General features: G+C 46.9%; 1 protein-coding gene across 3 annotated transcripts; it reads right to left on the bottom strand.

Moving 5' to 3' along the window:
- Nucleotides 1–95: 95 nt before the first annotated feature.
- Nucleotides 96–13,071, bottom strand: ARPC4 (actin related protein 2/3 complex subunit 4). Of its 3 annotated transcripts, none has more exons than XM_012471679.2 (6): nucleotides 12,966–13,071; nucleotides 8,882–9,000; nucleotides 6,400–6,511; nucleotides 5,156–5,251; nucleotides 3,188–3,358; nucleotides 96–999 (listed from the first exon to the last, which is right to left on the bottom strand). In XM_012471679.2, exons 1-6 carry the CDS (start codon nucleotides 12,966–12,968, stop codon nucleotides 994–996), a joined length of 507 nt encoding a protein of 168 aa, XP_012327102.1. In that variant the 5' UTR covers nucleotides 12,969–13,071; the 3' UTR covers nucleotides 96–993. The 3 variants fall into 3 exon arrangements, with proteins under 3 accessions (XP_012327102.1, XP_012327092.1, XP_012327111.1); XM_012471669.2 differs by lacking the exon at nucleotides 12,966–13,071 and adding an exon at nucleotides 12,659–12,789; XM_012471688.3 differs by lacking the exons at nucleotides 8,882–9,000; nucleotides 12,966–13,071 and adding an exon at nucleotides 6,631–8,842.
- Nucleotides 13,072–13,167: the final 96 nt, after the last annotated feature.

The raw sequence follows: 13,167 nt of genomic DNA, 5'->3' as shown, positions 1-13,167 counted from the left end.
CCGGTGGGAAGCTCCAGGCACAATTACCAGCCATCTGGTCTCAGGGAAAAGCAGCCCCACCTCCCCTCCTTTCACACAAACACAGAGAGCATAGACCTCATGCAGCCCCAAAGGGGCAAAAAGAGACTTTAATTAGGGGAGAGAGGATCCACCAGAATTAGAAAAGGGACAGCTAGCATGGGAGCAGAGGAGCCAGAGCAGGCAGGAGGAGGACCCGGCTGGGAAGCTCTGGAGGAGGACTCACCTTGCCACCTACGGCAGGCAGTGCACTGACAGACAAGGCGAAACAGCGGCCCCTCTCAACTGGGAGGGTACCCAATGGCCCCTATAGCCAGAGGTTGCCTGGCTTTTGGGCTCCAGGTCCTAGGCATGACTGGTGGTCACCAATTTGGCCCTTGTCCCCAACCAGTGCTGGGTGGCCATCTTCAGGCAGAACTCAGGAAGCTGGCAGAGGGTTCCCACCACTTATACTGGGCCCAAGGAGGCTTCGGAATAAAAGAGAAAAGGAGAGGAACTGGAATCTGAAACCTCCCTCCCTCCCCATGTGGGATGACATAGGAGAGGAAAAATAGTCGCCTTCTGGGCTCCAGGCCCGCCCAGACCCACAGCAACCAATAAGGGACAATCACTGGGACCAGTCACAGCCACTGGAGGTGGAGGTTGTTTGTTTAAAAGAAAAAAAAAAAAAAAGACAAAAAGGTTACAGTCTCCTCTAAGCACAGAGTTTAAGTTTCAAGACATTAAAAAAAATCTGTCCCAGCCCAGGGGACTGAACATCAGAAGCCAGCCTGACCAGGCACGTGTGGCCTTGGGGCAGGTCCACTGCTGCTTTCTTGCCCAGCTAGCAAGCACACCACCCACCTCCCATATCAAATGCCCACCCTAGCCCAGCTCCCTGCTGCCGCCGCTGCTGTTCTAGGGAGTGACTCCAGGACGCCTTCATGGAGACATGGGGAGTCTGAGGGGGAAGGCCACAAGATCCAGCCAGATGGTTTAAAACTGTCAAAAGAACCAAGAGGCAGAACATGGTGGTTACTATTGCATCCTGGTAGTCCTGCTTTAAGGAAATGCATGAACTGAGAGCTGCCATTGTGCTCAGATCTGAGGGGCAGAGTTGGGTCCCGGGACACCTTGTGGTCTTACTCTAATTCAGTCAGCTTTCAGAAGTGACCTACGGGCACTGGCCCTAAGCCTAGCACTAGATAAGGCAGCAAAAAAGTAACAGCCATGAGAGCTTCTCCACAGCTCCCCTGTGCCCTGGCATGGAAGCTGCTAGAAACCCTGCCAGCATCTTGCTCGGTGAACTGAGGTTGCTTTCTTTAGGCATGGGGGCTCACATGCAAGGGGCTTTGGGACTCAGAGGGCCAAGTGCAGAAGGATCCAGGTTCTGGTACTTTTGTGTCAAGCTCTGGATGATCTGGCCCTTGAAATGTTTTCTGCCCCCAAGGGTCCCCCATGCTGCCTAAGACAGTCCTGGACATTTTAGAGACCAAAGGTTGTGAACCAATGCCCATGCCTGAAACTAGTCCAAAGATGAGTATTGTATGGCCCACGTGGTGTTTATATGAATTAGTTGCCAACCTTGAAAACATGGGAGACGCCATATACAAATCCAAATCTGGGGGCTCAATGGGCTAGAACTGTGTGGGAACCAGCCCCTGCAGATGAGGCATGTGCTCAGCAGCTCCTCACCCTGCCCTCTCCATACTCCACACTCAGCCCACTCCACAGCCACTTGACCTTTGCATGCACCTGAATTTGTGACCCCTGACACAGGTTATGGTACTATCTTAGATCTCTGAGTCAGAAAACCCAGCTCCACGTTCTGGTTCTTCCTCTTACTGGCTGAGGGACCTTGGACAGGTGCTTTTACTTCCTGAGTCCCAGTTTACTCATCTGTAAAATGATGATAATAGCTGACTCAAAAATTGTTTTCAGTAATAAATGGGACATGTGAACATGCTTTTTTAGGTGTCTAATTCTATGAGATGTAATTATCACAAATAGGTAAATGACTGTTGAATGAGTGAGCCAAATATTCAATTGGAACAAGAGCTGTTTTCCCCTTCCAGTTCAATCTAGAGGCCTCCTAGTACCCTGGACATAAAATTTTGGTACTGCAATACATGGAAAGCTTACTATGTACCAGGTGCTATATTTTACACATATGGTCTCATTTAATGCTCAACCACTCTGAAAGATACATATTAACTACCAAATCCTCATTTCACAGCTGAGGAAACTGAGGCTTAGTTGAGAATTCAGTGACATGCCTGAGTAGGCGGTGGAACCTGGATTCACACACAGGTTGTTTGCCTCCACAACTGACTGAGCTCAACAACCACGCTGATCTGTGTACACAGCACAGCTACTTTGTATGCTAGCCACCCTCAGTATAATTAAATCCCAGGGGAAGCAGGTATAATTTCCATTTTTAGCAATCTGAGCTCCTTCTGGACTGGGTGTGCACTCACTGGTGAGAGTATACACTAAGTCTACTGTGTAGAGATCACAGCCACTCTGGGTGGAACATGTCAACAAACCAAAGATTGTTTAGAAAAAGGAGAAAAAAAAAGAAGGCATGTCTCGAATATCTAAACAACTAAGAATTATGTCATCAGTTACCAATGTAAATAATTCTACCTCTTCAGATGACTACAGTACTTTCGATTAGAAAGGCATAAACAATGTAAGAGGAATCTGGAGGACTCAGGCCATGCAAGTGATGGAAAACAGGTTGAAGGAATCATGACTTTAAGCCTAAGAAACAGATGCTGAAGGAAAGTACTGAAGTCTATTTGAGAAGTGGAATTATACCATGATTAACTGTCCTGTATTCCTGGAAAATTCACATGCAGACTTCACTTGCCTAACTTAGGGTTTGAACTAGATAGAGGTAAGGACTTTGTGAACATCCTGAGATGTAGAAAGGAGTGTCCAAGTTCCTACGAGAGACTAAGAGACATCCTAGACACCCAAAAATAGAGAAAATGCCTGTAGCGCTCAGAGATGAACCTGGGGTCCTCTAGCTCCAAAGCACCTGAGCAACCTGCTGTGTTCTAGGGGTTCTAGAGGCCTCCGGATATAAACACACTGCTAGCACCCCTTTCCCACCAGGTGCTAAGTTCTCAACATGACCTCCAGATCCTTCAGCCACTGGAAGGAAAGCAGAAAAGCCCATACTCACATTCTTAAGGAACTCCTCAGCCACAATGCGGGCACGGGCATTGACTGACAGCTTCATCTCACTGATCTCCTTGTCGATCTCCTCCATGAAGTGGATCACAAAGTCCACCAACTTGTGTTTGTACATCTGCTCTGTATGGAAGTTGGTGATCAGAAAGCTGATGTCATACCCCTAGGAAAGAAGACAGCAGGGAGGAAGGAGGGAAGGAACAGGAGAGAATTAGCAACCCAGGGGAACTGAGCTGGTCATGTCCTCCACTCATCCACGTTTCTCGCTGGCTGTGATCTTCTCCCAAGCTACACACCCTTCCAGTCAGCAGCCCACCTGCTCTGGGGAAGGGTGTCTAGGATGGATCCAAGCAACTCAACCCAGTTGAGAATTCTGTGTGTATCAGACATCTCTGGAAGACTATCTGTGGCACAAACAGCTCTGCATTCAGAATGAGTCAAGGCACTTGAAGTCTTGTTACAGAAGAATCTAATCAAACAACAGGGAACATTTAGTTCAGAAAAGAGATGATGTGGAAGATGAGTGGGATTAAGGTATTTTTTCTGCTGGAGGCGTATGTGAGGAAGAGGAATTTTATTTACTCCAGGTGGCCGCAGAGATTAGATCTAGGACCAGGAGAGAAAATTTGGTTCAGGATGAGGAAGAACTTGGCCAACACGCCTGATATATCTGATGATGGCACAACCTGCTCTGTGGTAGTTGTGGGGATGCTTTAAGTTGACTTGGCAAGGAGTCTGTGGAGAAGGGTAAAGTACAAAGTCAGGCAACAACTGACCCAGTGTTAACTGGCTTTAAGAGACTATGATTCACTTTAGGAGGCCAAGATCGGTGGATCACCTGAGGTCACAAGACCAGCCTGACCAACATGGTGAAACCCCATCTCTACTAAAATTACAAAGTTAACCGGGCATGGTAGCACATGGTAGCTACTCAGGAGGCTGAGGCAGGAGAATGGTTTGAACCTGGGAGGCGGAGGTTGCAGTGAGTCGAGATCACATCATTGTACTCCAGCCTGGGCAACAAGAGCAAAACTCCAGCAAAAAAAAAAAAAAAAAAAAAAAAAAAAAAAAAAAATCACTGTGCTCTTTCTGCTGCTAGACTGTAGGCTCTGGGAATAAGCAATGTATCTTATATTTTTTGCCTTTTCCTTTTTTTTTCGTTTTTTTTTTTTTTTTTTTTTTGAGACGGAGTTTCGCTCTTGATACCCAGGCTGGAGCGCAATGGCGCGATCTCGGCTCACCGCAATCTCCGCCTCCTGTGTTCAGGCAATTCTCCTGCCTCAGCCTCCTGAGTAGCTGGGATTACAGGCACGCGCCACCGTGCCCAGCTAATTTTTTGTATTAGTAGAGACGGGGTTTCACCATGGTGACCAGGATGGTCTCGATCTCTTGACCTCGTGATCCACCCGCCTCGGCCTCCCAAAGTGCTGGGATTACAGGCGTGAGCCACCGCGCCCGGCCTCGTTTTTTAAGATGGAGTCTCACTGTCACCCAGGCTGCAGTGCAGTGGCATAATCTCGGCTCACTGTAACCTCCGCCTCCCGGGTTGAAGCAGTTCTCTGCCTCAGCCTCCCGAGTAGCTGGAATTACAGGTGCCCACCATCACACCTGGCTTATTTTTGTATTTTTAATAGAGATGGGATGGTACCATCTTGGCCAGGCTGGTCTTGAACTCCTGACCTCATGATCCACCCTCCTCGGCCTCCCAAAGTGTTGGGATTACAGGCACGAGCCACCGCGCCTGGCCCTTTTTTGCCTTTTCTATGGCTGAGGTAGACCCAACTTTTCCTAGGCTTCTGATCCTCTTGTTTCCCACTCCAGCTGAGATGAAGGCCAACTCTCAGTTCAGGCAGCGGTGCCAAACAGCTGGAAGAGCAGCAATCCAGGTTCTAGAAACAATTCTAGGCCTTTCTGTAGCAGGATCCTGGGTATTGCAAATTTATAGGTTACAAGGTCTCACCTCCACAGGCTTCCTTCGAAGGATGAAGAAGTTTTCTGCTCGCATCATCATGAAGCGCATGAATTTGTGGCATAAAATCTTCTCGATCTCATCAGCCTGGGGAATGCAAGGGAGAAACGTTTCTCTAAAGCCAACACCCAAGCCAAAAACACCCTGTAGCCTGGTCTTCTGACTCCAATTTCTCCAAAGCTCCCAGGAGACAGTGAGGTTTGATACTCGGAAGGATCACTGAAGTAAGGGACCTGGCTGCCAACTGAAACAAGGGTCTATCTTGGGGCATCTCTTAATGAGGACCCATTCCAGAGAGGTAATTCTGACAGTCTTTTATCGCTTCTTTCAGAGTCTACAGCTATACATCAAGCTGCCCTTCCCATTCTCACTTCACTAGTGTTACATTTCCCAGAGTGTGTTACAGCACCACCTGGGCTGTCAGAGATAACCTTAGGTGGTCTCTGCTTTAATAACACTGAACATCCAACAATCTCTGAAGTTTCTCCCTTCTGAACTCTCAACATTTCTTTTTTTTTTGAGATGGAGTCTCGTTCTGTCGCCCAGGCTGGAGTGCAGTGTCACAATCTCAGCTCACTGCAACCTCCACCTCCCAGGTGCAAGTGATTCTCGTGCCTCAATCTCCCAAGTAGCTAGGATTACAGGCACGTGCCACCATGCCCAGCCCTGAACGCTCAACATTTCTAAAGAAAGACTTCTGCAGCTGGTTGTTAGTATGCCTTAACACCTCCCAACACTTGTTAATCTCTCATTCTAACAAAGAAAGCAGGCCCCAGGGTTAGAACTTTCTGTAGAACACAGTATGTAGTCTGCATTTAATAATGCTGTTTTGTTTTTATCCTGTTGACAATTTAGAGTTGCCCTCTACTGGCTGGACACGGTGGCTCATGCCTGTAATCCCAGCACTATGGGAGGCTGAGGCAGGCGGATCTCCTGCAGTCAGGAGATTGAGACCAGCCTGACCAACATGGTGAAACCCTATCTCTACTAAAAATACAAAAATTAGATGGACATGTTGGTGGGCGCCTATAATCCCAGCAACTAGGAGGCTGAGGCAGGAGAATTGCTTGAACCTGGGAGGCAGAAGTTGCAGTGAGCCGAGATCGTGCCACTGCACTCCAGCCTAGGCGACAAGAGTGAGACTCCATCTGAATCTGGCACACTGATCTCTCAGATGGGGACTCCTGGATTGAAAGAGAGCTCCTTATGTTGCGTCTCCGCCATGGTGAACTTACCTGTTTCACAGCAATGCTGACCCGGACAGAGTTGATGGAGCCCTCAATCAGAACCTTTTCCTTCTCATTCCTGCTGATGGTCACAGGTTGTAACAGGAGTTCTTTGCTACTCCTGAAAACAGAATGTCACAGAGTACTCTGTACTACAGAGGGACAGAACAATCAGAGTGACCCCACAGCAAGTCCTGGAATCACTATGACACCACAGAGTCCAAGGAATAGAAGACTCACAAGCAGGGGTGCTCCAAGATGGGGACCAGTGAGTGTGTTCTTCAGCAGAAAGAGCACAGGCTCTGAAGTCAGGGCGAAAAGGTTTTGAAATCCAGCCTCCTCTGTTACTTTCCTGGGCAAGTTACCCTGTTGGAATCTCAATTTTCTCATCTGTAAAATGACTCTGATTCTTATTTCATTGGCAAGGACTGAGAGAGATCAAAAAAGGGTCAAGTATCTAATAGCGTGCCTGGCACACAGTAGGAGCTTTACAAAAGACAGCTGATTTTAGTAACTACAAGTTAAATATCCCCAATCTGCAGATCTGAAATCCAAAATCTGAAACTGGCTGGGCACAGTAGCTCATCCCTGTAATTCCAGCACTTTGCGAGGCTGAGGCAGATGGATCACTTGAGGTCAGGGGTTCGAGACCAGCCTGGCCAACATGGTGAAATCCCATCTCTACTAAAAATATAAAAATTAGCTGGGTGTGGTGGCACACCCCTATAACCCCAGCTTCTCAGGGGGCTGAGGCACAAGAATTGCTTGAACTCAGGAGGCGGCAGCTGCAATGAGCCAAGATCACACCACTTTACTCCAGCCTGGGCGACAGAATGAGACTCCATCTCAAAAAAAAAAATCTGAAAGTTTCTGAGTGCTGACAAGATGCTCAAAGGAGATGCTCACTGGAGCATTTTGGATTTGGGATTAGGAATGCTCAACTGGTTAAGTATCTGCAAATATTCCACAATCCAAAATACCTCCGGCCTCAAGCATTTTGCATAAGGGATACTCAATCTGTACAAGCAAACCAATATACCACTTAGAAATGCAGAGAGAATACCTGTCTTAGAAGTAGGAAAAGACTAAAATTAAACAGAGTTTGGCTTCCTTTAATTATCAATCCAGAAATGATTCTCTTTTTGTTTTTTTTGCCTCTGAGACCCCTATGAGTTCAGGTTCCAAGGTAATGTCTCCAAATACCTAGAGATCTGTAATAGTAATTAATTGTGGTGTGCTGTCTCTAAACTGGTATCATTTTCAAAGGCCCACTGGAAATCATGAACATTAAGCAAATATAACAGGGCACATCCTAATATCTTATCAGTTATTTTTAAAATTCAAAATTAAATGTTATCACTTAATGTGGTAACCCAGTTTATCTCAGTTACGTATGTACCAGATTGAATTTTATTTACTTATTTTTTGAGATAAGGTCTCACCCACACTGGAGTGCACTGTCACAATGTTGGCTCACTGCAACCTCTACCTCCCAGGCTCAAGAGATCCTCCCACCTCAGCCTCCCAAGAAGCTGGGACTACAGGCATGCACCACTAAACCTGACTATTTTTGTATATATTTTTGGTAGAGATGGAGTCTTGCCATATTGCCCAGGCTGGTCTTGAACTCCCGAACTCAAGCGAACTTTAGCCTCCTAAAGTGCTCAGATTATAGGTGTGAGCCACCGCGCCTGGCCTCTAGATTGAATTTTAAAGGGGAAAAAGATATTTATGAAATGGAAACTAGATAAGAGAAAATCATTCAAAATATGGAGTATTTGGATTAGGGGGTCAGAGGGTCTAGGCTGGTAGGGAAAAAAAATCCCTGATCCTTACATTAGGAAAGTATGGAAATGGCATCTCAGATAAATAAATAATCTGACCATTCCTTAAACTACCAGTATTTTCAACAATGCCACAGGAGAGACTTCATCAATAGCCCTACTCTGAGAAGTCATACCTTGAGTCAAGCAATCTTGTCATCTCCCCTGGGTTGTGTCTTGCCAACCCACTGACCCTATTTTCTTCTTCTTTTTTTGAGACAAGAGTTTTGCTCTCGCTGCCCAGGCTGGAGTGCAATGGCAAGATCTTGGCTCACTGCAATCTCTGCCTCCCAGGTTCAAGCGACTCTCCTGCCTCAGCCTCCCGAGTAGCTGGGATTACAGGCATGCACCACTATGCCTAGCTAATTTTGTATTTTTAGTAGAGATGGGGTTTCTCCATGTTGGTCAGGCTGGTCTCGAACTCCCGATCTCAGGAGATCCGCCCGCCTCAGCCTCCCAAAGTGCTGGGATTACAGACATGAGCCACCACGCCCAGCTGACCCTATTTTCTTAACTCCAAATCAGGAATCACCATTCAGCTAGCACCAAGACAAAATGTCAACTGCAGTTGTCCTCACAACTCCAGGACATAAATTCATGGCACCCTCCAGACAGCAGCCATCTATGTGCTGCACCCCTCATCCCCACCTTGACTTGTCCTTCCCTACCTGACTTCCACTTCCGGCTTGTTGTGTCGTTCCACAACCTGGGAGGAGAAGTTCTCCAGGCAGAGGGCAGCCTGCAGGGTGGCCCGCACGGCACTCAGATAGGGGCGGAGAGTGGCAGTCTATAGGAAATAACACAAAGGGCAGAGAAGATCAAAATCTGTCACACCAAACCCACTGATCCCCTATTCCAGCTCCCACAAAGTCAAGTAGCACTGAGGGTGTGAAGCTCTTAAGACACCACAGTGAACTGAACAGACTAGGCCTTCGAGATGCCTTCCAAGGTGTAGAGTGGTGGTTTTCAACAGGAGACTATTTTGCCTGCCAGGATACATTTGGCAATGATGAGACATTTTCAACTATCATGACTTGGCAGGGAGAGGTACTGCAGGCATTGAGTGGACAGATATCCACTAAACATCTGACAATGCATTACAAACAATTATCCAGCCTCAAGTATCAATAGTGCTGAGGCTGAGAAAGTGATCTAGAGACATACCAGTGAATAAATGATTGTCTTCAATCTGTATATGAGGCCAACAAATATATAGGTCTACTGTTTGCCAGGCACTGAGCTAACTGGGAATTCAAAGATGATTAACACTATCGCTACCCAGACAGGTATCAACTGGATAACACATATACAGACAATAATATGATATAAAGGAAGATGAAATGTGAAATATTTAGACTTACAAGTAATCTATATTTGCAGACGAAACTGGTTTTGATTTGAAGATCAAATGGGATTAAGATTTTATAATGAGACAAAGCAGAATAAGGACATTCTTAGCAGAGGGATTAGCTTCTAGCTGCAATGGTCAGTCCTCACATCAACCAAGTTCTTTGCCACCTCAGGGCTTTACACATACTCGACCATCTATTTGTAGGCGTTTCTCCTCTTTCTTTGCCTAAGTCATCCTTCGGATCTCAGCTTAATTAAGGAAGGCCTCTTAGAGGGGCCTTTCCTGACTTCCCCCTAAAAGCATTTATTACAATTTACAATAAAACATCTTTGTTTTATTTTTTGATTTTATTTTTATCATCTTTTATTTTTTTATATATTTTTATTTTTATTTTTTGAGACGGAGTCTTGCTTCTGTTGCACAGGCTGAAGTGCATTGGTGCAACCTTGGGTCACTGCAATCTCCACCTCTCGTGGGTTGAAGTGATTCTCCTGCCTTAGCCTCCCAAGTAGCTGGGATTACAGGTGCACACCACCACGCCTGGCTAATTTTTGTATTTTTAGTAGAGGTGGGGTTATACCACCTTGGTCAGGCTGGTCTCAAACTCCTGACCTCAGGCGATCTGCCAGCCTCGGCCTCCCAGAGTGCTGGGATTACAGGCATGATCGACTACTCCCGGCCTTTATTTATTTATTTATTTATTTAAGACAGTCTAACTCTGTTGCCCAGACTGGAGTGCAGTGGTGCAATCTTGGCTCACTGCAACCTCCACCTCCCAGGTTCAAGTGATTCACCTGCCTCAGCCACTAGAATAGCTGAGAATACAGGGGTGCACGACCATGCCTGGCTAATTTTTGATTTTAGTAGAGATGGGGTTTCACCATGTTGGCCAGGCTGGTCTCAAACTCCTGACTTCAAGTGACTGGCCCATCTCGGCCTCCCAAAGTGCTGGGATTACAGGCATGAGCCACCGCACCTGGCCTCCTTCATGCCTTTGTAAAGTGATTTCTTCTTTACTAGACTGTAAACTTCACGGTTAACAAACGTCTGTTTTATTCACAGCTATATAGTCTGCACCCTAGCTCAATACCTAACATATACGTACAGTGTCTACTCATTTTCCGTAGAATGAATGAGTGAGTGAAATAATTAAGGTTAGAGTGACAAAAAAGGACATCAAGAGTTCCAGAGTAGTAATAAGTACAATGTTTCTATTTATGAGAAGCATTTTAGATTCACTAAATGAGGCTGCAGTGGTAGGCTGGGGTGAGATCATGGGGAATCTTGAATGCCAGGCTACCAAGTTTAGCTTTTCTCTTAAGGGGGTAAGGAACTACTGGGGCTTTCTGAGGAGGAAGTTCATGACTGCAGCTGCATGGTAGCTCTGTGGAGAATGATCTGGAGAGGGAAGTGAGACATACAGCAGACACTATAACAAGTAAAGAGTATCACAAGCAAAGAGTGTCATAAGCTTTGGACTGACATTAGATGTAGAAGATAATGGAATTAATTGAAAAACAACTTCCAACGAACTCTGGTCCATTCAATTAACTACTACTTAGCAATTCAAAATAACTACTGATACACACAACATGGACGACTCGCAAATGTATTATGGTAAGAAGCCACACTTAAAAGCCTGCATACTAAAGAATCCATTTATATGACAATCTGAAGAAGGCAAAACTATACGGGGGAAAAAAATCAGTGGTTGTTGGGGCTGGGAAGGAGAGGACTGATTACAAAAGGGCCTGAGGGAACTTTTTGGGCTGATGGAAATGTTCTATATTTTGGTTGTAGTAGTGGTTACACAGCGTGGCTTTTTTTTTTTTTTTTTAAGACACGGGCTCTCTCTATATTGCTCAGGATGAAGTGCAGTAGCTATTCACAGGAGTGATCACAGTGTACTACAGCCTAAAACTTCTAGGCTCAAACGATCCTCCTGCCTCAGCCTCCTGATAGCTGGTACTACAGACACATGCCACCATATCCAGCAAGATTTTGTCAACACTTATAGACAGTAAACCTAAAAAGGGTGACTGGCTCCATGACGCCTGTCCCTTCATGAATAAAACAGATGTAGTTTTGCCGGGCGCGGTGGCTCACGCCTGTAATCCCAGCACTTTGGGAGGCCAAGGCGGGTGTAACACGAGGTCAAGAGATCGAGACCATCTTGGTCAACATGGTGAAACCCCGTCTCTACTAAAAATACAAAAATTAGCTGGGCATGGTGGTGCACGCCTGTAGTCCCAGCTACTCGGGAGGCTGAGGCAGGAGAATTGCTTGAACCCAGGAGGCGGAGGTTGCGGTGAGCCGAGATCGAGCCATTGCACTCCAGCCTGGGTAACAAGAGCGAAACTCTGTCCCAAAAAAAAAAAAAAAAAAAAAAAAAAAAAAAAGGTGTAGTTTCATGTAATACTCAATAAACTTGAATTTTTAAAAATGAAGAGGCCTGTGCTCCATTAGAAAAAAAAAATCCAGATTTCTAGCTGACATATGAGGTCACAAAGTTTGCCAGGATAGGGAACCCAGGGGGAAGAGCAAGTTTAGAATGGAAGATGAGTTTTGAACTAGAGATCTAATTTCAATATCGTTTCAAAATATTCAAACAAACCCTGAAAGAGAGTTGGGAAGCCAGATTAGGAGTCACCAGAATGCAAAGGTCTTCGAAGCCAGGAGACGAGATCAGTATCACCAAGGAGGGTGTGGCGAAGAGGGAGGTGGTGTCCAAAGTCAAATCCCAGGAATGCCCACATGTATGAAAAGGGAGGACTTCCAGGAAGGAAGGAATGAACAGTATGACAGCTAGCATACACAAAGGCTGACACAGTTCGGTTCTGACTAGGAAGGGCCTGTGTGGAAGCAACACGAGAGATCCTCTAGTGGGGTGGAGGCTGGGCTGGAGGTACCAACAGTGGTTATCCCACTCTTGGCACCTCCAGAAGAACTGTGGCCGCCTGCCTTGAGCAACTGTAGGGTCAGGAAAGCAGAAGAGGACAAAGGGCGTATTTAGTGACGCTCCATTGTGGATAGGCAGGTGGCCTTGCTACACGCCTCATTGGCCCTACGACGGGCTAAGATGCCGACTACGTACCCTCAAGACGCTCCAACAAGCCCTAGGAGGCCCCACTTCCGGCTTCCTCCAGGGCTCAGGAAAAGTCCCTACCTGCTTCAAAGGCTGGTCGTGAAGCAGCAAGGCCCGCTTCATACCAGCGAGTACCCCCACTAACCCCTTCCTCACCTCGGGCCCCCGCCCCGCCCTCTTTCTTCCACCCTTGTGTCCCCACACCCCCCGGCATCCATCGGCCCTGGGCCCCCACGGCAAAGCCACATCTCCCACCGACCCACAGCCCTGAGGCTGAACAGCACGGGGTCCCTAACTGGGGGCCCGGCTCTCTCACCATCGCGGGCGCTGGATGGACCGGAAAGCGGAAGTGCGGAAGTGGCCAGCCCCGCGATGCCTGCCCTTTCACGAGAAGCGCAGCCTAGGTCTCCGCCCTGACTTCCGGACGGTACCATCCATGCTCTGAGCGGGGTAGGGAGCGCCTAGAACGCTTGGGCCTCCCGGAAATTTTACAGCTAGGGCTCTCTCGGTATTTTTAA

This window comes from Aotus nancymaae, unplaced genomic scaffold (assembly GCF_030222135.1).
Source record: "Aotus nancymaae isolate 86718 unplaced genomic scaffold, 86718_ANA_hifiasm-v0.15.2.pri h1tg000046l, whole genome shotgun sequence".
Classification (NCBI taxonomy): Eukaryota; Metazoa; Chordata; class Mammalia; order Primates; family Aotidae; genus Aotus; species Aotus nancymaae.
This window is presented reverse-complemented; position numbering and strand designations above follow the sequence as displayed.

Coding starts and splice junctions, on each gene's coding strand:
- ARPC4 (XM_012471669.2), bottom strand. CDS start 12,772: ATGAAGCGGGCCTTGCTGCTTCACGACCAGCCTTTGAAGCAGGTAGGG. Junction 5,252..6,399: donor TCAGCATTGCTGTGAAACAG/GTAAGTTCACCA, acceptor TGCATTCCCCAG/GCTGATGAGATCGAGAAGAT. Junction 3,359..5,155: donor TTCGAAGGAAGCCTGTGGAG/GTGAGACCTTGT, acceptor CTTCTTTCCTAG/GGGTATGACATCAGCTTTCT.